At 46.5% G+C, this 26546-nt stretch overlaps 3 protein-coding genes across 3 annotated transcripts; 1 reads left to right on the top strand and 2 right to left on the bottom strand.

Moving 5' to 3' along the window:
- Positions 1-4570: 4570 nt before the first annotated feature.
- LOC108927598 (eotaxin-like) lies at positions 4571-6691 on the bottom strand. The gene is made up of 3 exons (XM_029246416.1): positions 6620-6691; positions 6208-6322; positions 4571-5461 (listed from the first exon to the last, which is right to left on the bottom strand). The coding sequence occupies exons 1-3, from the start codon at positions 6684-6686 to the stop codon at positions 5263-5265; spliced, it is 381 nt and encodes a 126-aa protein (XP_029102249.1). The 5' UTR covers positions 6687-6691; the 3' UTR covers positions 4571-5262.
- A 3467-nt stretch (positions 6692-10158) lies between these two features.
- Positions 10159-11407, bottom strand: LOC108927697 (C-C motif chemokine 17-like). The gene is made up of 3 exons (XM_018741128.1): positions 11325-11407; positions 10809-10923; positions 10159-10415 (listed from the first exon to the last, which is right to left on the bottom strand). The coding sequence occupies exons 1-3, from the start codon at positions 11374-11376 to the stop codon at positions 10292-10294; spliced, it is 291 nt and encodes a 96-aa protein (XP_018596644.1). The 5' UTR covers positions 11377-11407; the 3' UTR covers positions 10159-10291.
- Positions 11408-24061: 12654 nt separating this feature from the next.
- LOC108927793 (COP9 signalosome complex subunit 9-like) lies at positions 24062-26502 on the top strand. The gene is made up of 3 exons (XM_018741350.1): positions 24062-24206; positions 24815-24887; positions 26136-26502. Exons 1-3 carry the CDS (start codon positions 24087-24089, stop codon positions 26171-26173), a joined length of 231 nt encoding a protein of 76 aa, XP_018596866.1. The 5' UTR covers positions 24062-24086; the 3' UTR covers positions 26174-26502.
- The last annotated feature ends 44 nt before the right edge of the window (positions 26503-26546 follow it).

The raw sequence follows: 26546 nt of genomic DNA, 5'->3' as shown, positions 1-26546 counted from the left end.
AAATGGTGGAGGAGATTCATGGTGTTTGTGGCTCGGGTTGTTGAACCTGATGTTCAGGTGTTCACCGAGCTTGGCATTCAGACTGCAACTGAATGCCAAGCTCAGCGAACACCTGAACATCTGGAAATAAAGCTTTGTGGAAACAGCCCAGCCTCACGTTCCTCACGTTCTTCTCCTCATTCCTTGGCCAACCTGGTCACAAGGACAACGGAATGGCAGGAGGGTGAGCAGGGCCTATATGTCCAAGAGGTGGGACACAGTGTGGAGGGGATGGGGGGGGGGGGCACAGCATCATAGACCAGACGTCCTCTGAGTGGAGTGTGGATTTGTGACCGGGATGATGACTCCAAATTTCTAGATGATAGCGGTGAACACGGTCGAGGACAGAGGTGCGACTGCGCCCATTTTCATGTCCTGTGTAGAAGTACATAGTAAGGTCTTTATTCCTTTATTCAGAGAACTTCAAGATGCTTTGGAGTCTGACTGGGACAGACTGTGAGACAAGTCTCCCTCTGGCACTTCTGCAAAGTTTTAACAATGAAAAAGCTGTAATCCTCCAAAACGGAGCAGCGGTTTTATTACCTTTCGACATAAAAAGGTATAGATGCTGCATTTAGATTTAAATGTGCAGAAACTGATCACTGACAACTGTATAAAAATGTTTGATTATGTCATTTTGTCTTATGATTACAAGCCCGTTCATGATCATCTCGGTGTCAACGGAGCTCTGAGGAACCAGAGTGTAAAAACCTAGTTTTTCCCAAACCATTTGTGCATGTTCCAAACACCAGAATGCTACCTGTGTGGACGACTGAGAAACTGTCCTACAGCCCTCTTTGGAAACTTAAGAGTGTGTGACAGCAGTAGAAGATACAACCACAAGAACCTTCACCTGGACTTGGGGAAAAAAAAAAGTAAAACTGTATCATCGTTTCTTGCTAAAACTGCATTTCAAACCAAAGTACTGTATTGGGTTTCAGTTTTTTTTTCCATTTTAATGGCATACCACCACATCGAGTGTGTTAGTCACGTACCCCCACCCCACCCACATCAAAGCAGTTGAGTCACTTTCCTGCTGTGAGGTTGCTCTTGCGATGTAACGGACAGTTCTACTATGGTACACCGTATTCTAATGGCCAGCTGTTGGAACATGTTCATGTTCCCTTCACAATGGAACGGAGCTGCTATAGTAACCCTGCTGCAGGTCTTCAAAGAGGAGGCATCATGGAAACATGTGGCCAAGAGAAGCTTTGGGCCAAGGCTGACTCATCTACCTCTATCGGCTGTGTGGAGCAATGGCCTGGGGGCAGAGGGGGGCTTGTGAAATGGACATCACGCCTTTGAGCTCAAACCTTCATTTGGGTTTCCTGATGATGGTTGTTGTCACGGTAAGAAAGAGAAAGGGCTCCATGCATTTAATTTCACACTGCAGCAACCCTTTGGCACAGGGACAGTGACATCGACACCGAGACCCCAACGAAGACGTCAGACTTTTCATTTGCTTATCAAAGCCAGGTTCTGCAAAGTTAAGAACAGGGCTGGCAGTCATGCAATGAGACCTTGAGGTTGAGATCTCAAAGGGTTTGTGTGTGTGTGTGTGTGTGTGTGTGTGACCAACAGCTTTTGGAACTTCCATTTTTCACCACCCTGCAGTCGGACTCCAGCGTTCGCGTCTTCCTGCCTGTGCCGAGGCGGCGCGCTGCCTGTGGTCACACTCACGACTGACTCACGTCCAGTGTGCAGGTGGAGGCTCTGCTCAGAGGAAGAGTTTTTGGTTACTGCAGTTTGTCTCTCTGTCACACAAGTGCGAATAGCCCACCCTAAACCCCCAAACAGAAAAAAAGTGTTTGCTCTAAAAAGCCTGATGAAAACTAAGAAATGCACACTTCAACACACACACACAAACACACTTTCACATATGCACACTGCAGACTCTATACACGTACACTTTCAGACTCTTATAAGCATCCACACATATATGTTGGTACTTTTACACATACACACTCCTGATGGTTACATAAACACACCAAAATACTGTATGTACACACACACACATTTTTATGGAACTTTCCATAGCAGTGTGCTTTTCCTCAGAAACCCCTGTTCTACTGCATAACCCACACGAGACGCACTGCCCAGAAGAGGTCTGAGGCTGAGCTGACAGTGACTGTGGGGGTTGATGTTGAGTGTGTGTAGGTGTCTGGGTGAAGGTGAGTGTGGGGGTGGGGGTGGGGGTGGGGTTGGGGGTGTGTGACAAAGGAAGAGAATGTTCTTTCAATGTGGCGACTCATTGGTGACGCATCAGCTCAGAGTTGTGCCACGGAGGCCACACGGCGGTATTGGACAGGAGGCCCTTTGGGGTAAGAGCAGCGTAATGGGCTGCGATCACACCCTGCACTCCAGTGAGATCTTGGTTCTACACTTGTTGCTGTGTCTTGTGCCAGAGTCACTCTTAATCCTTTAGTGCTGTCTTGTTCACGAAAGAATGATCCTTATTCAGTCCCCACCGCTGGGGGTACACCTGGATGAGCAGGAAGGCCTTCATCAGGTCCTTCTCCAACTGCAGCATCCTCTGCTGTTTGTTTCATGAACGAGCCACAGCTGAACTTTTACGCAGTACATTTACCTCGTGCTTTTCTCTAAAGTGAATTGCAGTGTTAAGTTACCCAGTTATTTAACAATTTATGCACATGGCAAATTTTACTAAAGCAGTTTTTAGGGTAAGTACCTTGCTCTAGGGGTGGGGGGCGCGGTGGTGCAGTGCCGCGGTGGGTTGGTCCGGGTCCTGCTCTTCGGTGGGTCTGGGGTTCGGGTCCTGCTTGGGGTGCCTTGTGATGGTGTGTCCCCTCCCCCTCCGGCCTTGCGCCCTGTGTGCCGGGTTAGGCTCCGGTTCCCCATGCCCCACGTGGGGCAAGCGGTTCGAATGGACCTTGCTCTAGGGTACTACAACCAGAGGGGGGATTTGAACCTGTAAAAACTGGGTCCAAAGGGAGCAATGCTAATCAGTACATTACCAGAGTGTACCATTCATTCATTACCTGCATGTTGGAAGGGAAAAGCTTGTGGCTTGACCAAAAAGAAAACTGCTCAAACACAAGTTTAGTATAATTTAACATAATCCAGTACTCTCAGTAAAACACTAAAACAGTAAAAGAAAATACACATACACACACACACACACACACACACACACACACACACACACACACACATTTTCAGAACCGCTTGTCCCATACGGAGTCACGGGGAACCGGAGCGTACCCGGCAACACAGGGCGTAAGGCCGGAGGGGGAGGGGACACACCCAGGACGGGACGCCAGTCCGCCGCAAGGCACCCCAAGCGGGATTCGAACGCCAGACCCACTAGAGAGCAGGACCCGGTCCAATCCACTGCACCACCGCGCCCCCTAAAAGAAAATATGAAGTGGAAAAAAAAAAACATTAATTAGATCCGAAACACTAGTTTAATTTGCTTTGGATAAAAACATTGCTACGCAAATAGTAGAAAATAATTATGAATTATTAATAATAATAATAACATATACACATGGATAGGTTGCAAAAAGACCCTTCAGATCTGTAAACAATGAGATCATAACAAGGTAACCTTGTTATGTTGTACTTGTCAAGTGACCTTGGTGAATAAGGTGTGTGGGCGGATAACACTACATAGAGTTCATGGGAAAACGTTTTTGACAAAAGCATCTGATCAATAAATACATGTAAATGCAGGTAATATTGTGTGCTTGTGTATGTAAGATTTATGCAGATGTTTCATAGCCTGCAGAAAAAGTAGCGCTCTGAGATAGAGATCACAAGGAGATGAAACTTCATCTGTTCATTTGTGGTCACACTCCTGTTTGCAGTGAGGTATTTTGGTACTTGACTTACACTTCAACCTTGTTCTGAAGGTGCAAGAAGAAGAGGCCTGAATGAGCTCAACTTGGTGTGGTTTTGAGGGTGACAAGAAGTACAGCTGCGTCTTCAGTCAGAAGAGGATGTACCTAGAAAAAGAAAGGAACCCGCTTCGCTTTCTCTGTAACAATGTAGCATCATGGGGAGGACAAAACAGAAGGACATTACTATGAGCTCCTGTGCTTCATGTCACTTACATCGAAAAAGCAGACATGGTTTTCTTTGATAAAATTATCGCAAGTTAAAATTCACATTCGCCAGGGTGGAGAGGCATTCCAGTATAGTAATGTACTGACGTGTAAACTAATATGTAAACTGTACTATGCTAATATGCAATGCTTAATGATGTAACGCACTCACCGTACTTTTCTCCGAGATGTGTGTCGCTTTGGAGAACGAGCAAATGTAAATGTAATATGAAACCAGGAACTTTCGGATGTCAGGGCATAAGATTACATGTAGTTCCTTTGCCGAGAAGTAACCTTAAGAGCTGTCATCTACTGGCAATGAATAGTGAGCAAAACGAAGTGACCAAAAGCATCCCAGTAAACTGTCAGAGCAGAAGCGACTACCAACTGGCCACTGACCTGTAATCGAAAGGCAGGCGCGGAAAAGCACAGTAACAAGATGAAATTAAACAACACATCAGTGCTGGGTGCATCTTTATTGTATAACCAGATGCTCCAGATGGAACAGAGGCACATGTACAAATTATACAGTAGGATGGAGGACACACTTTGCATATTACATTAATAGCATCACAGTGAACTTGCAGTTTCTTAAGACTATATAATAACCAAAAACAAGTAAAAACAAACTAGGACTGGTAACTGTAGAGAGAAGCTGTGGACATTTGTGTCCTGTATTGTGACCATGTGACTCAAGCATCACTAAAATGCTCCTATTTACAAAACACTACTGATAATTTCAGCCCATTAAACTCTTGTACACACCCTTGCATACCTTAACATACTTCAGTGAGAATGTGAACCAATGACAAACTCAACAAAATCAATTAGCTGCCAAACAAGTCAAAGAGAACAAGTAACGGTTGAATTCCTTGAAAGCATATGACCCACAAAAGGGTCAATTACAGATATTTATTATAAGACAAATTATTTTACATGCGTACAAAAATAATGTGTATGAAGTAAATACATATAAGTCTGACAAATATAAAAATATATCATGTGTTCCTTTGGTTTCTTTGTAGAGAACTGAGAACATTCCAGTGCATTGCATAAAAGTACGTTTCGGCAGAATGCCAAGAGACGGGGAGAAGGGGAACTCCTCTCCTTAAGAGCATGACAGCGAACCAGACGCAGGAGGCACAGTTGTGATGTCAAGTCAGTTTGTCTTCTGTTTGCGTTGCCTCATCCTTTTCTTCCCTTTATTTCTTGGTTTTTCACGGTTGGTTTTGGGTCTTCCCGTTGTCTGCAGACTTCCTCCCATTTTCGCCCTCTTGTTGTTTACCCAGCGAATGGCCCTTTTCACCCACTTCTTTTCAGGATCTGAGCACACAGTCTTCCCAGAGGTGGTCAGGAAGCTGCCAAGAAATGAAAGGTACCCAGTTCATTTGGTCTGGACAAAACTTAATGTGGACGGATGGTACAAGATAGCAGGTGGCGTAGCGCTCAGAGCAGTGGCTAGCGTAGTTTCCAATCCCACTCCTGCTTTAGCACCCTTGATCAAGGTATTTAAGTTGAACTAATGCAGTATAATAACAATGCATAAATGAGCAAAAAACTGCAAGCTGTTTATTGTTTAAAAAAAAAAAAAATTGTGCCTTGGACGAAGGGGTAAAAACAAATAGTAATGACACACCTGGGACAGCTGGTAGCATAGTGGTTAGAGCTAGAGTTGAAATGCAAACCTGGATTTTAATATCGATATCATTTTTAAATTGTGCCATTTGAACTTTTAAGTTGCCGGGGAGCAATATTATCACTAGTAATCAATGAAATTATTCACAAATAATATCGGGCAGGGCATTTCAGTCTTGGGGGGGGGGGGGGGGGCACCTTACCTATGCCACAGAGTATAAAGAAATTATTTAGTTCAATGTACCCTGTGTGTAAATGTAGTACATACACAGTTGTATGTGCGATTTCTATACTATGTGTGTACAGTGTGTGTGAGAGAGAGAGAGAGAACAGGTGTTGCAGTGCTGACTGTGTTGCTCGTACGAGTGAGAAAGCGCGCACACACACACACACACACACACACACACACAGTGTAGTATTCTACTGCACTCACTCACTGTACTACTGTACTGTACTGTACTGTACTCACACCACGGTGCGGACGGGACAGAGGGCGGCGTTCTGCACCCTGTAGTCCGACACTCTTCTCCGCGGTACCACGGTGTCGGAGACGCTGAGGCAGCAGGAGAGCGTCGGTCCGCTCGCTGGAAACAACAAGAACGGGAAGGACAAGGAGGAAAACCGCGCGTCATCATCCAGCAGCAAACGAACCTTTCGCTCCGTCTCTTTTCTCGCGAATTCAGAATTATATAATACGGAGGAGAAACGATTAAGCGCCGCTCCCGTCGACGGCGACGGCCGAGCCCCTCGTTCGCTTCCAGCCACGCGCTGGGGCCGCCGCGCGCGCAGTCAGCCAGCCAACCAGCCAGCCAGACTGACCCGGCTTTTCGCGGCGGCTGCACGAGACCACAGTTCCTTCGCCGAGGCGCTCGCGCACTCACCTGCGCAGGCTCGAGCGACGAGCGCCACGAGGCACGCGAGCGCGGCCGCCACAGTCGGGAGTCTCATGTCTCGCGGTGCTTAATTGAACTGAGGGCGCGGCGCGTGGCGCGCACGTTAAAGTGCTGCTCCCGCGAGCTCCCACGCCCACGCAAACGGAGAAAGAAAGCGAAAGAAAGGTGGTGATGGGTGGTGTGTGTGTGTGTCAAGACAAAGCTACCAATAAACGCACAGTGGGAGCGCTGCGAAAATGCTGCACACGTACAGGATATATAATACACACATTTACATATACACATTCGTATGCCATACATACATTTATTTATTTACCAGACACTTTTCTCAAAAGCAACTTCCAATGAACTCACAGACGCACACCTTATTCACCGTGGTGACTTACACTGGGGTCACTCATCCATTATACATCAGTGGAACACACACACACTCTCTCTCCGTCACTCACACACTATGGGTGAACTTGAACAGCATGGCTTTGGACTGTGGGAGGAAACTCACACAGACATGGGGAGAACATGCAAATGCCACACAGACTGAGCAGGGATTGAACTCTCATGTCCTCTTGCACCACCCAAGTGCTGTGAGACAGTAGCGCTACTCGCTGTGTCACCGTGCCAACGCCAAACAGTGGTCATACTGAGACGTGGAATTCCAAGACTACGGGGCAAAGGCTCTACAGGTGTTATCAATGTTCAAAACTATGGCACAGGAGTCTTGTAGGTGCAACAAGTTCACCTGTTGGACAGCCACAGTCCCAACTCCCCCAACCCCTCCACTTTATAGATACATATCAGTCTGAAAAACGCAAGGTTAAACCAGAGGAGGCATGAGGGGTTCATATATTAATAATAAAATCAGGTAATACTTTACATTAATTCATTTAGCAGATGCTTTTGTCCAAAGCGACGTACATCTCAGCAAAAGTACAAGTTATGCATTACATTGAGAGAAAGAGACATAGCTGCAGACATGAAAGTATCAAGTAAACCTAGTTTGTTACCTACCACTTGCTGCACCGAGGTTCATCGTTCGAGTAGGTGCATAAAACACAGGACATACAAATCCTGATACCCTCCTACCAATTTTTTTAAGTAATATTAAGATACACAAGCACGCAAATACAATGCCAGAGTAGTGGCTGATAAAAGCCTTGTATGTTATCATTCAAAGAGTGATACTTTTGCAACATTTAATGGGACTGACTTCACTGCTCTTTTAGACGGGGCTTCATTGAGTCAGATGTGCCCATCAGAGAGGGTGGAAAGTCCAGCAACGGCGGGGAGGGTCCATGAGGTTCTTTTTACTGTCAGCAGCCGCACCATCCAGCCCCCTCCTCACTGCTCGGACCCCCCGTTAGATCCCACCCGCACAATTTGCATAATATGCAGAAACGCAGCTGATCAAGCCTTTCCATCCCCCACCGCCAACTCAACACTGTGATGTTAAAATAGCACAAATGTTGGGGGATGTGGAGTTTGAGGCCAAGACCTCTCACCGCTCATACAGGCCTTACAGGTACAGATATGGGGGCGTTGAGAGACAATGGTTGACATGCATTGGGGGTTTTCACAGCAGCTAAAGCTAAATGGGAGGGCAGAGCCTTCTACAATGGAAAGTCAGCGTACCCACCACAGAACAAACTCTTCGCTCGCAAGTCCTTCAACGACTTTTTTCTTTACAACACCACCGTGGAAAGAGGCGCCGTTGAGTGGTCGGGGTGTGGGGGGAAAACCCGCTCAGATGACTGAGCTGTACTGCGGCGCTCGGAGCTCACTTGGGTTAACCTCAGGAACTTGCAAAATGCCACAATGCGCCAGATTCATGCTATTTCCACTGCGCATTAACACAGGAGCCCCACTCATGGTCTCCTGCCTGCCAGTGGCTGACATGGACCACCAGGCCTCATGGAAGTCCCAGGATGCTGTGAGACCCCATAGACCAATGGATTTTTGTGACTTTCGGAAGCTTGCATCACTGCCTTGAGAACATCCCAGTTTTATGAAAAGTTAATTAGACGGCCTGCAGCTGAAGCTATTGATGCAGAGCTACGTTTTATGGGAATGCTGCACCCTTCCTGCAGTTTGAACCTCCCTCTTTGTGCACGCTAAAAAATATAGTTTTTGCATAGCTATATTTACAATGATCTTCCTGGGTCCAATCTGTCCACAATATGGATATGTTGTCAAACTGCACTGATAAATCATAGGCCTCACAATGAATTCAGCAACTTTCAAACTAAGACACTCATCTAAACAGACGACTTGTAAGGAGAGCACCGATCACTTGTTACTAAGAGCAAACAATGTGACTGGCAGATTGACAACATGCAAGGAGAGCACCAGTTACACCTTCTTCCACCCCTACTCTGTGGAACCACTTGGGAAGAACGATCAAAGGATCGTAAAGGTCAACGCCCTCGACCTCTTCCTTTCGGCAGCAGCTGTGGGAACCTTCTTGGGAGAAATTCTCGACGTCAACGTGAGACACCCAGATTTGTGTGAAGAGCTGGGTGTCCGGAGCATGCAGAGAACATTCTAGTGGACCGTTCACCACCCTCATCTGGCGTAGACTGAGGAGTTCTGCCACCACTCTATATATTTTAACATCTGTGGCAGCACAAGCAGCGTATTTGATCATGATCATCTCTGGCTCCTTCCTACCACTTGTGTTGGGACCAGGGCCACATAGAGAAAGACTGTAAGGACATGATGTGCCAACAACATTTTGAAGACCTGCAACCTGGTCATGGAGGACAGAGGCCCGTACTGCTGGACCAGGAGTGGAGGAGAAAGTATTCGGTTCTGGCATGGACATTGGCACAGCTTGAAGACAGAATCATCGACAGGTTCTTGGGGGGCAGGTGGGAGCAGCGGTGGGGGCTGACACAATGGACCGTCTAGTGGAGGCCAGAGTTGGTCAGTCCTGCTCATCTGGTGTTTTTGGTTGTGAGGATTGGGTTGGTGTTTTAATGGCTTATACAGCGTCCAATGAAAGAGACCGTGGCCTTCATATTTCAGCACCTTTTTAATAACAGCTCAGATTTTACTTCTGTTCAAATGTATGTCATTTTTAATATGGATTCATTCTTTACTCGTATTTCTTGTTTTGTGTTTGATTTTCTAGTAATCGGTCGTGTTTGACAGGCTTTTATATCATTTAAGTTCTTATTGGTTTCAATAAAGTTAAAAAAGACAACTTGAAATTGCAGAAATATGTGTACAAAAGACCATGTCACAGGAAAGTTTATCTGAACATTTATTTCTACTCACAAAGTACCCTGAATGGTAAGTGCAGAATGGTTTTTATCCAGAGAAAAAAGGAATAGGCTGCACATAAAATTGTACATATATTGTTCATACATCTGGATGCATACAGTATATTCATCTTAAGAATAAAATGTAAATGTAGTCACATATTCAGAATGTTCAGCATGCTATATTTCTAACTAAAATAAAAATGAAACATAAATAGCTTAGTATATATCAGAATAGTGGACAAGAAAACAATTTGTTGTGCATGGCGTACTATATAGCAATTACGTTCCTTTTGTAAAAGTTAAATAAAAAAATTAAATAGCTTAACCCTAAAGGTCTGTGGGCACAGTGGTGACTCGGGATTAAATGAAAAGTCCAACTCCTGGGCGTTTCCAGTGTCGTCTATTGGGGAGGCGTTACTTTCTTCCCGTCCTTTGTCTTCTTGCTGCCAAAATACTTCACTGCCCTTTTCACCCAAAGTTTATTGGGGGGTGAGCAGATTTTTACATTCTTAACGGTGACGAATCTAAGAAAACAAAGAAAAATGTCAGGTTAGATGGACTGTTTGGTGTGACTTGTAAGAAAGGAGTCCTAAGGGCACGTTGACCTTGATTCCTAAGGAGTCTTGAGATGATGGAACTGAACTTTGGAGTCCTAGAAGTACTCCAAAGTCCAGGCTCCTCGATCACGATTTTAAGGAAAAAATTGAGTAAAATTGCAAAGAAATGCTTAGAACTGAGATTTTATGCCCCTTATGTGGGCCTGAGAAATAATCGTTTTTAAAACGATAGGCAGGCTTTAATTACTAGCGGCCACATTGAGTTCCTGCCCTAGGAAACTGCGAGAGCGACGGTGTTCGTAAGTACGAGCGGTACGTGGAAAAACGGCAGGGCTGGGATCAGAAACTCCTCATACTCACACTACGGCATCGACTGGACAAAGCCCGGCCTTCTGACTGTAGTATCCCGCTATTTTGCTGAGGGGCAGGATGGTGTCCGTCGTTTTGAGGCAGCAGGTTTGCACTGGTCCGCTGGCTGAGGAAACATGACAGGGAAGGCATCTATGAGAGAGTGTTTTCACAGAACCGCTGCCAAGGACGCCCCAGCGGGGCTGAACAGATATGATCAGCAGCAAGGCAGCGAAAAACTCCACGTTAACCACAAATGACTCCTCAGATGATTAAATACCACACTGGAGAAAATTTTGATACAATTGTAAGAAGAGCAGAACTTTTGCTGAATAAATGCAAAATTATATTCTGTTTACATCGAATATTTGCAATTTAAAATATCATATATTCATAAAATATTTTTTTCTGCTGCTCTCTAAGCATAATTCCATGAGGGCCACCCTGATAAGAGTCCTGCTCATGATAGTGCCACCAAACCCCGCGGACCCACGATCCCGCGATTAGCCGCTCGTAAAAGTCGCTCACAGTGGACTGCGGTAAAGCAGAGCAGCAGCAGCAGCAGCGGCGGAAGCAGCATGACGAGACTCTGCGGTGGAGTTACCAGGAGCTTCATCTCTGTCGTTTTCGCTACAACTCGGGTGCGAGGCACATTTTAAATACAACACGGGGGGGGGCGGAAACAGGTCACATTTCCTCCAAGCTGCAACCCCCACACACCTCTCCCCTTTTGAGTCTGCAGGGGGTGGGGGTGCCACATTTCACCTTTACTATCACTTGCATTATTCATAGAGTTAATTCTATTTGTCTATACACATATTATTAAGAGCCTTTGCTTTCTTGAGAGCTTGTGCCATCATTCAAACTGAAGGGGGGCACTAATGCCACTAATGCCACTGGGAGACCAAACATCTCCTACATGTATTTTATACCACTTAGGATTAGGGTTATGAATTGTTCTGGACAGGGTTAGGGTTAGGGTTGGGGTTCTCTCTCTGTTGCATAGTATGTTACTGATTCAGCAAGCAGAGCGAAAGCGTGCATTTGATTTGTCATTTCGGTCATCAGACAATACAGATAGTCTTGCCACATGAAACTGTAAAACAGGGGTAACTGGTCTGATAAGTAGCACATTGTTTATAAAGCTTAGAATAATGTTGTTACTGATTGTATATATTTTATATATATTTAACTTGTGTTGAGCCAAGAAGAGAATATCATTTTTCCAACAAGGCCACTGTGACCCTAGTTGGACAAGCAGGTAAGAAAATGGATGGATGGATGGATGGATGGATGGATGGATGGATGGATGGATGGACAAATGGCAATACCTTCAATAAGTGGGTCTCCATCGTAGGGGTGCAGTTCCAGGAGAAAGTTAGGATCAGATAGCAGGGAAGGGTGTACGTTACTAGGCGGAATGGCCACTGTCTCCCAATAATCTTCAGTCTTAATGCTTAATAAACATGCTGCACAGTGACAAAGGAGCTGGACATGTGACACAAGTTGAAGTCATGTTGGTACATCAGCTGTTGAGCCCTTTCAGAGAAAATCCTGAATCCTTGCTCAGAACTGTTGAATCTTTGTCCACATTTAAAAAGGGTCTTAAAACTCCTCTCTTCCGGACTCACTTCACCCATCATCTCTTAAGGTCATGTAAAGTATAAATGTTCATGCCCATAAGGTAAATATGTTCATGATGATGCACAGATCAATCCTTCACACAGCCATTCCTGCAATGTAATGTGAAAGTTTATATGAATCTCCAAAAAAAAAACACTATTGGGAAGGTGATTAGGCATCGGCAAGATTCTGGTCAAGTTTTATGCAGTTACTTGTGTGATGAAGGTCAGTGCATATGATAAAGGAAACAAAGCTAATTGTACTTAAGAGTCATACATCTACAGCTATGTCTCTTTTTTCTAGGAGATGTGCGTCGTTTTGAAGAAAAGTGTCTGTTAAATGAACACATGTAAATGTAAATAAGTGATGCTGAAACACTCTCCAGCTACAGAAGCAAAATGTAAAGTTGTGCAATCAGTGTGAGCGGTTTGAATGGAAATATCCACCAAGGAGCCGTGAAAGTGATCATGTGGATGAATGAAGGCCTCTACGGTTGGGTCCAAGAAGAGGCCCTGAGATGCTGAAACTGAACTGCTTCTCCTAAGTACAGCTTTAAGAAAAAGGAACTGAGACAGTTGTATATCCACAGATCTGCTAAGTAAGTACAAGCCTCCTGTCCCTAACTCAGATAAACTGGGGAGCACGGTGGAACAGCAAGTAGCGCTGCTGTCTTACAGCGCCTGGGTGGTGCGAGAGGACGTGGGATCGATCCCCGCTCAGTCTGTGTGGAGTTTGTATGTTCTCCCCTTGTCTGTGTGGGTTTCCTCTCACAGTCCAAAGACATGCTGTTCAGGTTCCCCCTAGTGTGTGAGTGATGCAGAGAGTGTGTTTCACTGATGTATGGATGAGTGAGCCAGTGTAAATAGTGTGTCTAGCAGTGTAAGTCACCACGGTGAATAAGGTGTGTGGGCTGATAACACTACACAGAGTTCATGTGAAGTTGCTTTGGAGAAAAGTGTCTGCAAAATAAATACATGTAAATAAACTGACTGTGCACAAACAGGTGAACTGGAAATGTGTGCAAAAGCACCATGTTGAAATACATGTGTGTGACTGAGCCCTCTCTCAATGATTTCCATGTGATTCAATTGGGTGGCTAATAGGTTCCAGTATTAGTGACAAGTGACCTTCAAAGTGTCCCTGCACCGGCGACATGGTGTCACTGTTTCCGAGGGGCACAGGGCAGAAGCACATTGTGTTCCTTCTCACATAGAGGACCACTTCCTGTGTGTCACCAGATGAAATGAATGGTCCTGCAGAATCTGTATGCTGGCTTGTGCTGTCTCTGAGTTTTTCAAAATGCTATTTTCTGAGCGAGATCAGTACTCAGAGGGCAGCAGTGTAGTGTGTGGTGTGTAGTGCCTACATCCATGGCCTTGCAATCAGAGGACTTGGGTTTGAATCCCTGCTCAAGCTGTATTGATTCTGGACAAGGCTCTTACCCTGAATCGAGGCTGTGAAAAGAAACTGTACCAAGCTGTGAAAATACAACCCAAGCTTTGTAAAACACTGCAGAGAAAAGTATGTGCAAAATAAATTATTAATGGGGTACCATACAAGAAAAAACTGTTACAACAGCTCATGAAAGTACAGGTGGTCAGGTATCTAATAATGTAACCCCTTTTAAGCATTGAATGTCTGTGCTTTTTATGTGATTGAATGTGCAATGTGTTACCATGTGCACTGTAAGATTTTGTACAGTTCCATGTACACTTTACTGTGGTTTGTGCGCATAAAAAATCTATGAAACTCAAAGTACTATGTAACTTTCCGTATAATTTATTAATATCATTATTGTACTTTATTGGGTTTGTCAGTTTTAATACAGTTTTATTGCATATTAAAATTGAATTGAATTGAATTCAGTTTATTTTTATAGCGCTCTTCTCATACAGTGACACAGAGCAACGACCAAAGGGATGAGACAAACTAATAAAACAGGTGACTATATACTAGAGTAATACATTATCCATGACCTCCAACGCCAAGAAGTGTGCCACACTCTGGAGCGTCGGTGATCCGAAGAACAAATCGTGGTACTGCAGCCCAGTAGCAACAGCACATATAGCGCAAGAACAGGTGCCCCCAGCAAACATTGTGAGTACCTATACTGTAAATACCCAGGGATACACTTTAGTGCCTGTGGTAAACAGTCATCCGACCCGGAGCCCTAGAAAACAAGTTAAAGAACTTGAAGAAAGCCCCGCTTAAACCCCAGCAGAGGATGTTCCTGCTAAGGACTTGTGTGGTTCCTAAAGTACTACATCAAGTCATCCTTGGGAGAGTCACTGCTAAACTGTTAAAAACATCTGATAACATGATTAGAGCTTTCGTGAGAATGGCGCTGAGGCTGCGCCAAGACACATCTTTCACAGCAATATAACAGATGGGGGACTGGGCATACCTAATCTAAAAATGCTGATACCCTTAGGTTAGGGTAGGTTATCTTAGGTTAAACAGGATGCAGAATCTGAAAAAGATTCTAGAAGCAGACACTTGCAATATAACCACCACGTACAAGTTTAACACCATGTTACAAAAGGACGCCCAGCTGATGGAGAAAGGCAGAACAACAATAAACAACAAAACAGCTTATAGGGCCTATTGGGCCCTACAGCTCCACAGTAGCCAGGATGGCTTAGGTCTTAGAAACATCACTCGGTGGCCACAGGCCAACACTTGGGTTGGCAATGGGTCGAAATTATTTACCAGCGGAAATGACATAAAAGCCATTAAAATAAGAGGCAACCTCTACAAGACTAAAGAGAGAAGCGTCAGAGGGCGAGGACCAGTCCCAGAGTGCAGTGAAGGCTGCAACGCCACAGAGAGTCTGGGCCACATCATGCAGTCCTCAAGTAGAGTACATGATAAATGTGTGCTCTGACATAATGGTATCAACAAGGCTATTATAGATGTAATTACATCAAGAGGTTACCAAGCCATCCTAGAACCCCGTATGAAAACAAATGTGGGTATCAGAATTCCAGACTTAAAATGTTATAATAAAAAGCAATTACATATAATTGATACTACTATCACTGCCGATGCCAACTTAGGCGATACACTAAGTAAGGCCTATAGATAGAAAGAAGAGAAATATGATAGACCAAATACTGTAACAAAAGCAAGGGGGACCGCTGAGCTGGAAGTAGGCGTAGGAGCCTTAGTGCTTAGGGTTCGATCGGAAAGGCGCACTCAGCAAGGACAGTCTGAACTTCCATTATGGGACGGTTGGGTTGACTAAGGAAAGTATCTACTTCCTGGGAGTGAAGGCTTGGAGGGGAGTGTAGTAGTGCTGTACCACAAAACACGGTGTAATAAAACGAGAGGGTGCTGGCTTTAAGAGGGAGACGTGATGGGGGTGACCTAAACCCTTTGGGAGGTCATCACCAGAGTAGGAAGGGTACTTAGCCAGCTTTTTGGTGGGCTGACTGCACGATCTTAACACAGTCAAAATATTGCCCGATCAGGCTGGGGTTTTAGTCGGTAAGAGCCAAACAGTACCCGTGTATAACCTTTCGGCAGGTCCCCATGAGGATTTCCCCAGCCTTGGCTTGGCCAAAAAAAACTGGGAGCCAATGCAGAGATTTTAGTACTGGTATTATATAATCGTACTTCCTAGTTCTAGTGACAATTCTTGCAGCAGAATTTTGTACTGGCTAAAATTACTATTGTATTTAAGTGCTGTGTTTTAAAGGTACCTTATTATGTATATTAGCCCATCCCCCAAGCTATGATGGCAGGCTTGTTCAACAGAGCTAGGAAGAGGGAGGCAAACTAAATAGGACTTAAGATGTAGATTATTTAGGAACCAGCTATACATTCTCTTTATTACATGCATTTGTTTGTTTTAACTGATTGCCTTTTGAAAGATTAGTCTTTATTACTGTGAGTTGATCGCAGTTCGTATCGTCCCAAGCGCTGAGACGATACCATCGCCAGCACCCTCCATTTGGCCCTCACACATGTGGACAAAAAGGACACGTACGTTCAAATACTGTTCATAGAATTCAGTTTAGAGTTCAATAGAATCATCCCTCAGCACCCGATTGGAAAGCTGAGCCTGTTGGGCCTGAACACCTCCCTCTGCAACTGGATCTTTCCTGATTGGGAAACCTCAATCAGTCCGGACTGGGAGCAGCATCTCCAGCACCACCACACTGAGCACCGGGGCCCCTAGGGCTGTGTGTTCAGTCCACTGCTGTTTACTCTGCTGACTCACGACCGTGTAGCAATGCACAGCTCGAACCACATCATCAAGTTCGCTCATGACACAATCATGGTGGGTTTCATCAGCAAGAACGACGAGTCAGCATACAGAGAGGAGGTGCAGCAGCTAGCGGACTGATGCAGAGCCAGCCAACAGCCTGTCCCTGAACGTGGACAAAACAAAAGAGATGGTTGTTGACTTCAGGAAAGCATGGAGCGACCGCTCTCCGCTGAACATCAACAACTCCTCCGCGGAAATCGTCAAGATCACCAAATTCGTGGAGAATCTCACCTGGTCCCTCAACACCAGCTCCACAGCCAGGAAAGCTCAGCAGCCTCTCTACTTTCTGTGAAGGTTGAGAAAGGTCCATCTCCACCCCTATCCTCACCACATTCTACAGCGGGACTATTGAAAGCATCCTGAGCTGCTGCATCACTGCCTGGTTTGGAAATTGCACCGTTTGGAATCGCAAGACCCTGCAGCAGATACTGAGGACAGCTGAAAACATCATCTGGGGTCTCTCCCCCCACCACAGCCACTTACACCGCATGCTGCATCGGCAAAGCCACCAGCATTGTGGACGACCCCACGCAGTCCTCACACAAACTCTTCATCTTCCTGCCATCTGGTAAAAGGTCCTGAAGCATTCGGGCCTCATGGGCAAACTGTGTAACAGTTTCTTCCCCTAAGCCATCAGATTCCTCAGTACCCATGACTGGATTGCTGCATGACCCAGCTGTGTTTCGGCTTCCCGTCATGAATGTTATGAAGCACCTCTAAGTGCAAAGTGAACATCGGTGAACCAAATTATGGGAAATTCTCTGGTGCAGCCTGGTAAGTCCCAGACAGACTGCATTTTCATGACCCTGCACCGGATAAGAACAGCGAATGATTGGGTTACATTAAAACATGATGCTGAAAGATGAGACAGACAAAATACACACATTTAGAATTTTTATAAAATATGCTGGCTTTCATCATTCTGGACAATACCCTTAATTCTGGTACTACTCTACTGTATTTATGTGAGGGCTGACGGTGCAGTTCGCTCAGAAATTCTGCGCTTTTCTTCAGAATGGCCAGCAGGTGGCAGAATTACACAGGCACTGAACGCAAGTGCGAGGGCTGCTGAGAGTAAATGAGTGTTTTGGAGTAGGTTTCTCTGGAAAACAACATAAAAATGGAAAAACTGTGGAAAACAAAAGAACAATTCTGTCACTCCAACCAATGGATATTCGGTTAGTTTCTAACAATACGACTGAGGAGGAGGAAAACGATACAGTTTTACATTTAAATGTATGTTTGCGTTTAACAGACGCCCAACGATTATGAATTAGTATACATAGATTTGGGACACTTAGTAAACTAGGCTACGTAACTCGGGCTGTTAATGGGAACGATCCCGGTGAAAGACGGCACTGAAATGCCTCACTGTAAACTTACAGCTGAATCAGCGATACCATGGGAAAGACAAGTTTGTTACTGTCTTGACAATGCGTTTTATGTAATGGCTTTTTAGTAAGCTTTGTTGACCAACTATAGTAGGAAATTTGTCGATGTTTGTTTTGTGTATTGATAACTTTATTAAATAAAGTTTAGAGGAAAAAAAATCAGCGATACCACAGGCACATGGCATCAGCAGTAATACAATTTCCATCCATCCATCCATCCATCTTCCTCCGCTTTTATCCGGGGCCGGGTCGCGGGGGCAGCAGTCCGAGCAGAGTACTCCAGACCTCCCTCTCCCCGCACACCTCCTCCAGTTCCTCTGGGGGAACCCCAAGGCATTCCCAGGCCAGCCGGGAGACATAGTCTCTCCAACGTGTCCTGGGTCTGCCCCGAGGCCTCCTCCCAGTGGGACAAGCCCGGAACACCTCCCCAGGGAGGCGTCCAGGAGGCATCCGGAACAGATGCCCGAGCCACCTCAACTGGCTCCTCTCGATGCGGAGGAGCAGCGGCTCTACTCCGAGCTCCTCCCGGGTGACTGAGCTCCTCACCCTATCCCTAAGGGTGCGCCCAGCCACTCTGCGGAGGAAACTCATTTCTGCCGCTTGTATCCGCGATCTCATTCTTTCGGTCATGATCCAGAGTTCATGACCATAGGTGAGGGTAGGAACGTAGATCGACCGGTAAATTGAGAGCTTCGCCTTACGACTCAGCTCCCTCTTCACCACAACAGACCGGTACAATGACCGCATTACTGCGGACGCCGCACCGATCCGCCTGTCAACCTGCCGCTCCATTTTTCCCTCACTCGTGAACAAGACCCCGAGATACTTAAACTCCTCCACTTGAGGGAGCAACTCCCCCCTAACCCGGAGGGAGCAATCCACCTTTTTCCGACTGAGAACCATGGCCTCGGATTTGGAGGTGCTGATTCTCATCCCCGCCGCTTCGCACTCGGCTGCAAACCTCCCCAGTGCACGCTGCAAGTCTTGATTCGATGAAGCCAACAGGACCACATCGTCCGCAAAAAGCAGAGACGAGATCTCGCGGCCACCAAAGCAGACACCCTCCGTTCCCTGACTGCGCCTAGAAATTCTGTCCATAAAGATAATGAACAGAATCGGTGACAAAGGGCAGCCCTGGCGGAGTCCAACATGCACCGGGAAAAGGTCTGACTTACTGCCGGCAATGCGAACCAAGCTCCTGCTCCGGTCATACAGGGAACGAACAGCCCGTAGCAACGAGCCCCGAACCCCATAATCCCGAAGTACCCCCCACAGGATGCCACGGGGGACACGGTCGAATGCCTTCTCCAGGTCCACAAAACACATATGGACTGGTTGGGCAAACTCCCACGAACCCTCCAACACCCTAGTGAGGGTATAGAGCTGGTCCAGTGTTCCACGGCCAGGGCGAAAACCGCATTGCTCCTCCTGGATCCGAGGTTCGACTATCGGTCGGATTCTCCTTTCCAGTACCCTGGCATAGACTTTCCCAGGGAGGCTAAGGAGTGTGATCCCCCTGTAGTTGGAACACAATCTCCGGTCCCCCTTCTTAAAAAGAGGGACCACCACCCCGGTCTGCCAGTCCAGAGGCACCGTTCCCGAACTCCACGCGATGCTGCAGAGGCGTGTCAGCCAAGACAGCCCCACAACATCCAGAGACTTGAGAAACTCGGGGCGGATCTCATCCACCCCCGGAGCCTTGCCACCGAGGAGTTTTTTGACTACCTCAGCAACTTCAGCCAGGGTAATGGACGAGTCCCCCTCCGAGTCCCCAGCCTCAGCTTCCTCTACGGAAGGCGTGTCGGAGGGATTGAGGAGATCCTCAAAGTACTCCTTCCACCGCCCGAGAACATCCTCAGCTGAGGTCAGCAGCGCACCACTTCCACTGTAAACAGTGTTCGTGGAACACCGCTTCCCCCCTCTGAGTCGCTGGACGGTTTGCCAGAATCTCTTTGAGGCCGACCGAAAGTCTTCCTCCATGGCCTCACCGAACTCCTCCCAAGCCCGAGTTTTTGCCGCGGCGACTGCCAGAGCCGCGCTCCGTTTGGCCCGTCGGTACCTGTCAGCTGCTTCAGGAGTCCCATGAGCCAGCCAGGCCCGATAGAACTCCTTCTTCAGCTTGACGGCATCCCTTACTTCCGGTGTCCACCACCGTGTTCGGGGATTGCCGCCGCGACAGGCACCGGAGACCTTATGGCCGCAGCTCCGAACCGCCGCACCGACAATGGAGGAGCGGAACATAGTCCATTCGGACTCAATGTCCCCCACCTCCCTCGGGACCTGGTTGAAGCTCTGTCGGAGGTGGGAGTTGAAGACCTCTCTGACAGGGGCCTCCGCCAAACGTTCCCAACAGACCCTCACTATGCGTTTGGGCCTGCCAGGTCTATCCAGCTTTTTCCCCCGCCATCGAATCCAACTCACCACCAGGTGGTGATCAGTTGACAGCTCAGCCCCTCTCTTCACCCGAGTGTCCAAGACATATGGCCGAAGGTCAGAAGAAACGACTACAAAGTCGATCATCGACCTCCGACCTAGGGTGTCCTGGTGCCAAGTGCACTGGTGGACACCCTTATGCATGAACATGGTGTTCGTTATGGATAAACTGCGACTAGCACAGAAATCCAATAACAACTCACCACTCGGGTTCAGATCAGGGAGGCCGTTCCTCCCAATCACGCCCCTCCAGGTATCACTGTCGCTGCCCACGTGGGCGTTAAAGTCCCCCAGAAGAACAACAGAGTCCCCAGTGGGAGCGCTTTCCAGCACGCCCCCCAAGGACTCTAAAAGGCCGGGTACTCTACACTGCCGCTAGGCGCATAAGCACAAACGACAGTGAGAGACCGTTCCCTGACCCGAAGGCGTAGGGAGAAGACCCTCTCATTCACCGGGGTAGACTCCAACACATGGCGGCTGAACTGGGGGGCTATTAATAAGCCCACACCAGCCCGCCGCCTCTCACCTTGGGCAACGCCAGAATAGTGGAGAGTCCACCCTCGATCGAGTAGAGTGGTTCCAGAACCCAAGCTGTGAGTGGAAGTGAGCCCGACTATATCTAGACGGTATCTCTCAACTTCCCGCACCAGCTCAGGCTCCTTCCCCGCCAGTGAGGTGACATTCCAAGTCCCAGAAACCAGAGTTGGCGCCCGAGGTTTGGGTCGGCCGGGCACTCGGCCCCGACCACCGCCCAACTCACAATGCACCGGCCCCTTACGGTTTCTCCGGCAGGTGGTGAGCCCACCGAAGAGCGGCTCCACGTTATGGCTTCGGGCTGAGCCCGGCCAGGCCCCGTGGGCATAGACCTGGCCACCAGGCGCTCGCATGCGAGCCCCCCCCCCAGGCCTGGCTCCAGGGTGGGGCCCCGGTGACCCCATACCGGGCGGGGTAAACGGACGCCTTGCTTTTTCCTTCATAAGGGGTTTTTGAACCGCGCTTTGTCTCGTCTGTCATCCAGGACCTGTCTGCCATGGGAGACCCTACCAGGGGCATGTAGCCCCAGACAACATAGCTCCTGGACTCATTCAGGCACTCAAACCCCTCCACCACGATAAGGTGGCGGTTCACGGAGGAGGTAATACAATTTATAACTAAATAAATGTAGTATATAAATCCCGGCGTATATTAAAGTTTCCTAAAAATGCAAGGAATGGATGGTGTCTGGCATATGGACATTTTGAGAGCAATTAAAACTACTATTTATTTATGTATGAATGAAATAGCTACCACTGAAAGACAAACTCGAGCGATATTGTACATGTTACGAGCTGTGACTCACGAAGACTCGACATGATTCCGGTGGATCTCAGCCCGTTAAGGCAACGGAAGAGTTTCCCACTTTTTCCAGCATGAGTCGCTGTCGGTTTCCACTGTAAATCGGCTGTGTTACAGACCGCGCGCGGTTCAACGGACAAGTCCTTCAAGTCTTCGTGTGTTTCTATTGGGAAAAAAAGGTGTAACTCCGACTCACTCGGACACGTTACAACATGAATCCCAAATTACACTGCAGAACCCAGACAGACAGCGCACAGCCAACATTGTACTCTACTCTACTCTACTCTACTCTACTCTACTCTAGTACCACGCCGAGGGCTGAAGCAATTAGAAAAAGCCGGCGAATTGTGGTGCTTAGGAAAAAAAAAAAAAAAAAACCCTTAAGGTCGATTCCCTGGAGACAGTAAGTAAGGTTGTGGAGCCCAGTTAGCAGTTCGACTCCAGGCCAGAGCCTTTAGGTCAACAAGTAACCTAAACCATCACTCCCAAAATGGGACCGTTTTCGTATCTGCAGACACAGCTGTAGATGTGTGATAAATTGTTTTTTTATTTTTAATTGTTTTAATGTACACTTTCTCAGTCCTCGTCTCTTTTCTCTAGACTAATCATTATGTAGTGCACAAATCGTGTTTTCTATGAGAGGTACGTCGCTTCGGAGAAAAGCGCTTACTAAATGAAGAATAAATGTCAACGTAAAAAACTAGTGGTAGAAAAACAGCCAACCACCGTTTCCCAAAAGCTGAAAAGAAGAGTGCTTTCCACACAAGTTTCGCCGAGGCGGAGCGACCATCATGTCACCAGTTGGCAAGAGGAGCAACGCGAAGACAAGCGAGCGTCGCTTTTCCCGCGCATTTCCGTTACGCGTCGCGCGCCTCACTCAACCGCATAAAAAGAGCCGTCGGAGGGCAGTTTGCGTTCGGGCGCCTCAGCGGCGAGAGTCCGAGCTCTTTAGGCGCCTTCAGCCCGCATCATGTAAACATAGTAAACAGCGTTCCGCGGAACTGTTCAGAAAGGTTTTTTTAACTGCATAACTCATTCGTATTAAATATCTTCACTAGTCGTCGCAAAGTAGCGCCCGTTTCGTATTACAACCATTCGTTGTAACTCGAATTTTTAATTTAATACACTTACGGGGTGGTTCGTAGCTGCGAGTTGTACGCAAGTCAGACCTTCGTAACCGGAGACTGCCAGTATTTGTAATGATTAACTTACTCATTTTATATTGAAGGTAGCTTTAAGGGAGCAATTTATTTAGGGGTAAGTACCTTGACCAAGGGTACTGAAGCAGGAGGGGAGATGATTTGAACTCATCATGTATTGATGTTTTAAATCTTTTCATATTAATCGGTTTGTGCTTTATACTAGCTAATGTGCACACCCGACTTTCCCAATTTCTACAGGACCTGCACTTGTATGAAAATGAAGATCAGTGTGGTCCTCCTGTTGTCAGTGTTCCTTCCCGTCATCAAGGGACAGGCGTTCCGCTGGGGACCCTGGGGACCCTGTCCGGAACCTGCCGTGCAGTCAAAGTACACACACGTAGTCGTATAAAAACTAGAGCCCAACCTCGACTGTAAATGTCCCTACATAAGATGAACTTCACAATTAACACATGATCTAACAAAATACATCAATGAAAACGTATCCTTCACTAACAAATATTGACAAAGAATAATTTCTGGAACTCCTTGCCACCGTGCCCCCTACGATGGAAGTGAAACAACCAAATTCTGTCCGCGCTCCGCAATCCCTGAACAGTGGAGTATTTTACTGCGTTTGCTCTTTACTCGGCGAGCATGGTGGCGCAGCGGGTTTGACCGGGGCTTCTTCTGGTGGGTCCGAGGTTCGAGTCTTGCAAGGGGTGCCTTGCGGTGGCGTGGCGTCCTGCCCGGGGTGTGTATCTCCCCGCCCCAGGCTCCTGCGCCCTGTGTTGCCGGGCTAGGCTCCGGTTCGCCGCGACCCCGCTTGGGACGAGCGGTTTCAGACTGTTTGTGGGCAACGCTCCGCTTTCAATTTTTGCGGACAGGCCGACTGCATATGATCGGAAAGGTTTCGCTACACGGATTGTACTGTTCCGTAAAGCGACAGTCGGGTAGCAAAGGAAAATGCTGTAGCGACATTTACGGTACAGAGATTAAGTGGCACCGGGCCCGTTTGTCTGTAGCATCGAGTTTTGCTTCCTCCCGGAAACATTTTCCTGTTACCATACCGGAAGTAGTTGGGCCCAGTCGCAGTTGAATGCGGGTCAGTTTATTTATGCCTTCGAAAGAAACGTGTGATTCCAATTGGAGCACAATGAAGCCGGCAGTAGACGAGATGTTTCCCGAAGGAGCCGGGACGTACGTGGACCTTGAAGAGGTTTACGAATTAATTTTAATATGAAAAGTTAAAGTGTAACTCATAGAAACCCATCAGCAGCGGTTGCCTCAGGCAGAGAGAGACGAAGTAGAACTCTGAAGCTGGCGACGGACGGCGTGCGGTGACATTTTGATTTGATGTTGCTGCGGTTCGGAGTCCTCTCTATTTAATTCTTTTTCAAACAAAATTTAAATCGTTGATACAAACAACTCATATGATACGACGAGTTAGGAGCTCAGTTTCCTGTGTGAAGTTGTGCTGAAGCAGTACAGCAGCAACAGGTCTCTCCAAAACTGCATCTGCTCTGGCCCTCGTAAAACATTAATGATTAATATTTACTCAGTAATCATGTCAATTTATCTTTTGTATATTGTACCCATAGACACGGGTACTATTCTGTTTGACACAGCTATAGCCTTAGACACACATACATACAATTTTAGCTTCTGCCCTCCTTTGGAGCACCTGTTTTGGCCTATTACATGTCTAAAATGATGTTTTCAGTTGGCTTTGTTTTCTGGGGTTTGAAAGTTGAAAAAGCTGTAGAAGAGCCTGCTGATGACGTGGCACATGGATATTAGTTGACTGGACACTTCCGACTGTTGCAGGCAGGAGGCAGTACTGGACTACTAATGGACTTGGCTGCCAATGAGAAAGCCGTCCACCCAGACTTCTTCAATGGTGAGTAGAGGTCTGAGATGCACCAGTGTGACCACATTACTATTACACTACATTTACATTTATTCATTTAGCAGATGCTTTTGTCCAAAATGATGTACATCTTAGCAAAAGTACAATTTATGCATTACAATAAGAGAAAGAGACATGGCTGCAGACATGTGACTCCAGCAAACCTAGTTTGTTACCTACCACTTGATGCACCGAGATTCATTGTTCGAGTAGGTGCATAAAACACAGGACAAACAAATCCCGATGCCCTTCTATTATTTTTTTTAATAAGAACACAACAAGCAAGCAAATACAATGACAGAGTAGTGGTTGAATAAATGCTTTATCTGGTGATGCTCTTGATGGTGCATGAACATTTACATTGTACATGAGCTGGAGAGATCTTGGGCAAAATGGGTCTGGAAAAGAATGTGACTTTTCAGACCAGCCTCACACTACAGTCCTCAGGTACAGAGTCCAGTGCTCTGACAACTACTCCACACTGCTGTTATTACAGTCTTCTGGTTCAGAGCTCAAATCACTACTGCGTAGTCTCATAATTTTATCTTTTCTTTGGAAAGGAGTAGCCACCTGTCATATAAATAAATTGGAATTTATTAAATGTTTGCCTATTTCATTAATTTATGGCAAGTACAAGGCATCGTCAGTAACAAAAGCAGTAATCCTTTATCGACCCATAAGTGCAGAGCTGTGCCAGTGACTTTTCCAATGAGTTTGCTGTGGCACTGTTTTCTTGTTAAGGATTTACTGTTAGCCATGTTGACAGAAGTTATTGTGTGCTTATACCAGCTCCACAGTGCTAATGGTCTATTCTAAAACAGAGAACATTGTTTCCACTACTTGTGTAAGAGGACCTTGAAAGGGGAGGACTGAGTAGGCGAAGTGCCCATAAAGCAGTTTACAGGCCCTTACTAAACTGCAGCTCAGTGTGATACCTGACTTTGTGTAGTTTTTTTTTTTAACCCCCTTTGCAGCTTGCATAGCAAGACATGTCACGCCATAGGAATGGCAGGGAGCTTCTGTGGCAACCACGACATCCTCCCCATTCACAAGTGCAAATTGACACAGTGTGTCTGCAGAATTGCTTTTGGCCACACAGTCCAGTTGATTCACATCAGTTTTCACTCTGGCTTGGAATTATGACAGCTGACTTAGATACAGCTATGTCCCAGTGTTGCTTTCTTGTTTTGTATATTTAAATTTTCCTGTTTTTTTTTTTTTTTCTTTTCCCCCTTTCAGATTTTGAAGATCTATTTGATGATGATGACATTCAGTGACAAAGGATGGTGACCACGGTATTTACATGGATGCAGAATACAAAAAAATATGGACATGATTATGTGCATCAGATTTTTCATACGATGTCACCAAGTTTCAGCAATGGCTGTAAATGCTGTATTGTGTGCTTTCCTTCATCTTCAGTTTCTTGTTCTAGAAAACTAATAAAACATCTGTTTCACACCAGTTGTTACCAAATTTTAGAAATCCTTCCCATCCCAGTGTTTAAGTTGATGCCCTACATGCATAATTTTCATGTCCAGACCAAGACCATGTCCAACTCTGAGTTGCAGGACCTTGTGAACTTTGAAACACCTGTTGTGCAAGAATTATATGTACAATTCCAGGATGGCTGTTATCAGTGGATTTTGT

The sequence above is a fragment of the Scleropages formosus genome, chromosome 19, assembly GCF_900964775.1.
Source record: "Scleropages formosus chromosome 19, fSclFor1.1, whole genome shotgun sequence".
Lineage (NCBI taxonomy): Eukaryota > Metazoa > Chordata > Actinopteri > Osteoglossiformes > Osteoglossidae > Scleropages > Scleropages formosus.
The sequence above is the reverse complement of the archived record's forward strand: the minus strand, read 5'-3'. Positions and strand labels throughout refer to the sequence as shown.

What these genes read in the sequence shown, in the direction of transcription:
- LOC108927598 (XM_029246416.1), bottom strand. Translation starts at nt 6,686, where the DNA reads ATGAGACTCCCGACTGTGGCGGCCGCGCTCGCGTGCCTCGTGGCGCTC. An exon ending in CGTCGCTCGAGCCTGCGCAG is followed by an intron (nt 6,323 to 6,619) that starts GTGAGTGCGCGA and finishes TGTTGTTTCCAG; the next exon opens with CGAGCGGACCGACGCTCTCC. An exon ending in TGTCCCGTCCGCACCGTGGT is followed by an intron (nt 5,462 to 6,207) that starts GTGAGTACAGTA and finishes ATTTCTTGGCAG; the next exon opens with CTTCCTGACCACCTCTGGGA.
- LOC108927697 (XM_018741128.1), bottom strand. Translation starts at nt 11,376, where the DNA reads ATGCTGCTTCCGCCGCTGCTGCTGCTGCTGCTCTGCTTTACCGCAGTC. An exon ending in CTGCTTTACCGCAGTCCACT is followed by an intron (nt 10,924 to 11,324) that starts GTGAGCGACTTT and finishes ATGTTTCCTCAG; the next exon opens with CCAGCGGACCAGTGCAAACC. An exon ending in TGTCCAGTCGATGCCGTAGT is followed by an intron (nt 10,416 to 10,808) that starts GTGAGTATGAGG and finishes TTGTTTTCTTAG; the next exon opens with ATTCGTCACCGTTAAGAATG.
- LOC108927793 (XM_018741350.1), top strand. Translation starts at nt 24,087, where the DNA reads ATGCGGGTCAGTTTATTTATGCCTTCGAAAGAAACGTGTGATTCCAAT. An exon ending in CGTACGTGGACCTTGAAGAG is followed by an intron (nt 24,207 to 24,814) that starts GTTTACGAATTA and finishes CGACTGTTGCAG; the next exon opens with GCAGGAGGCAGTACTGGACT. An exon ending in CCACCCAGACTTCTTCAATG is followed by an intron (nt 24,888 to 26,135) that starts GTGAGTAGAGGT and finishes TCCCCCTTTCAG; the next exon opens with ATTTTGAAGATCTATTTGAT.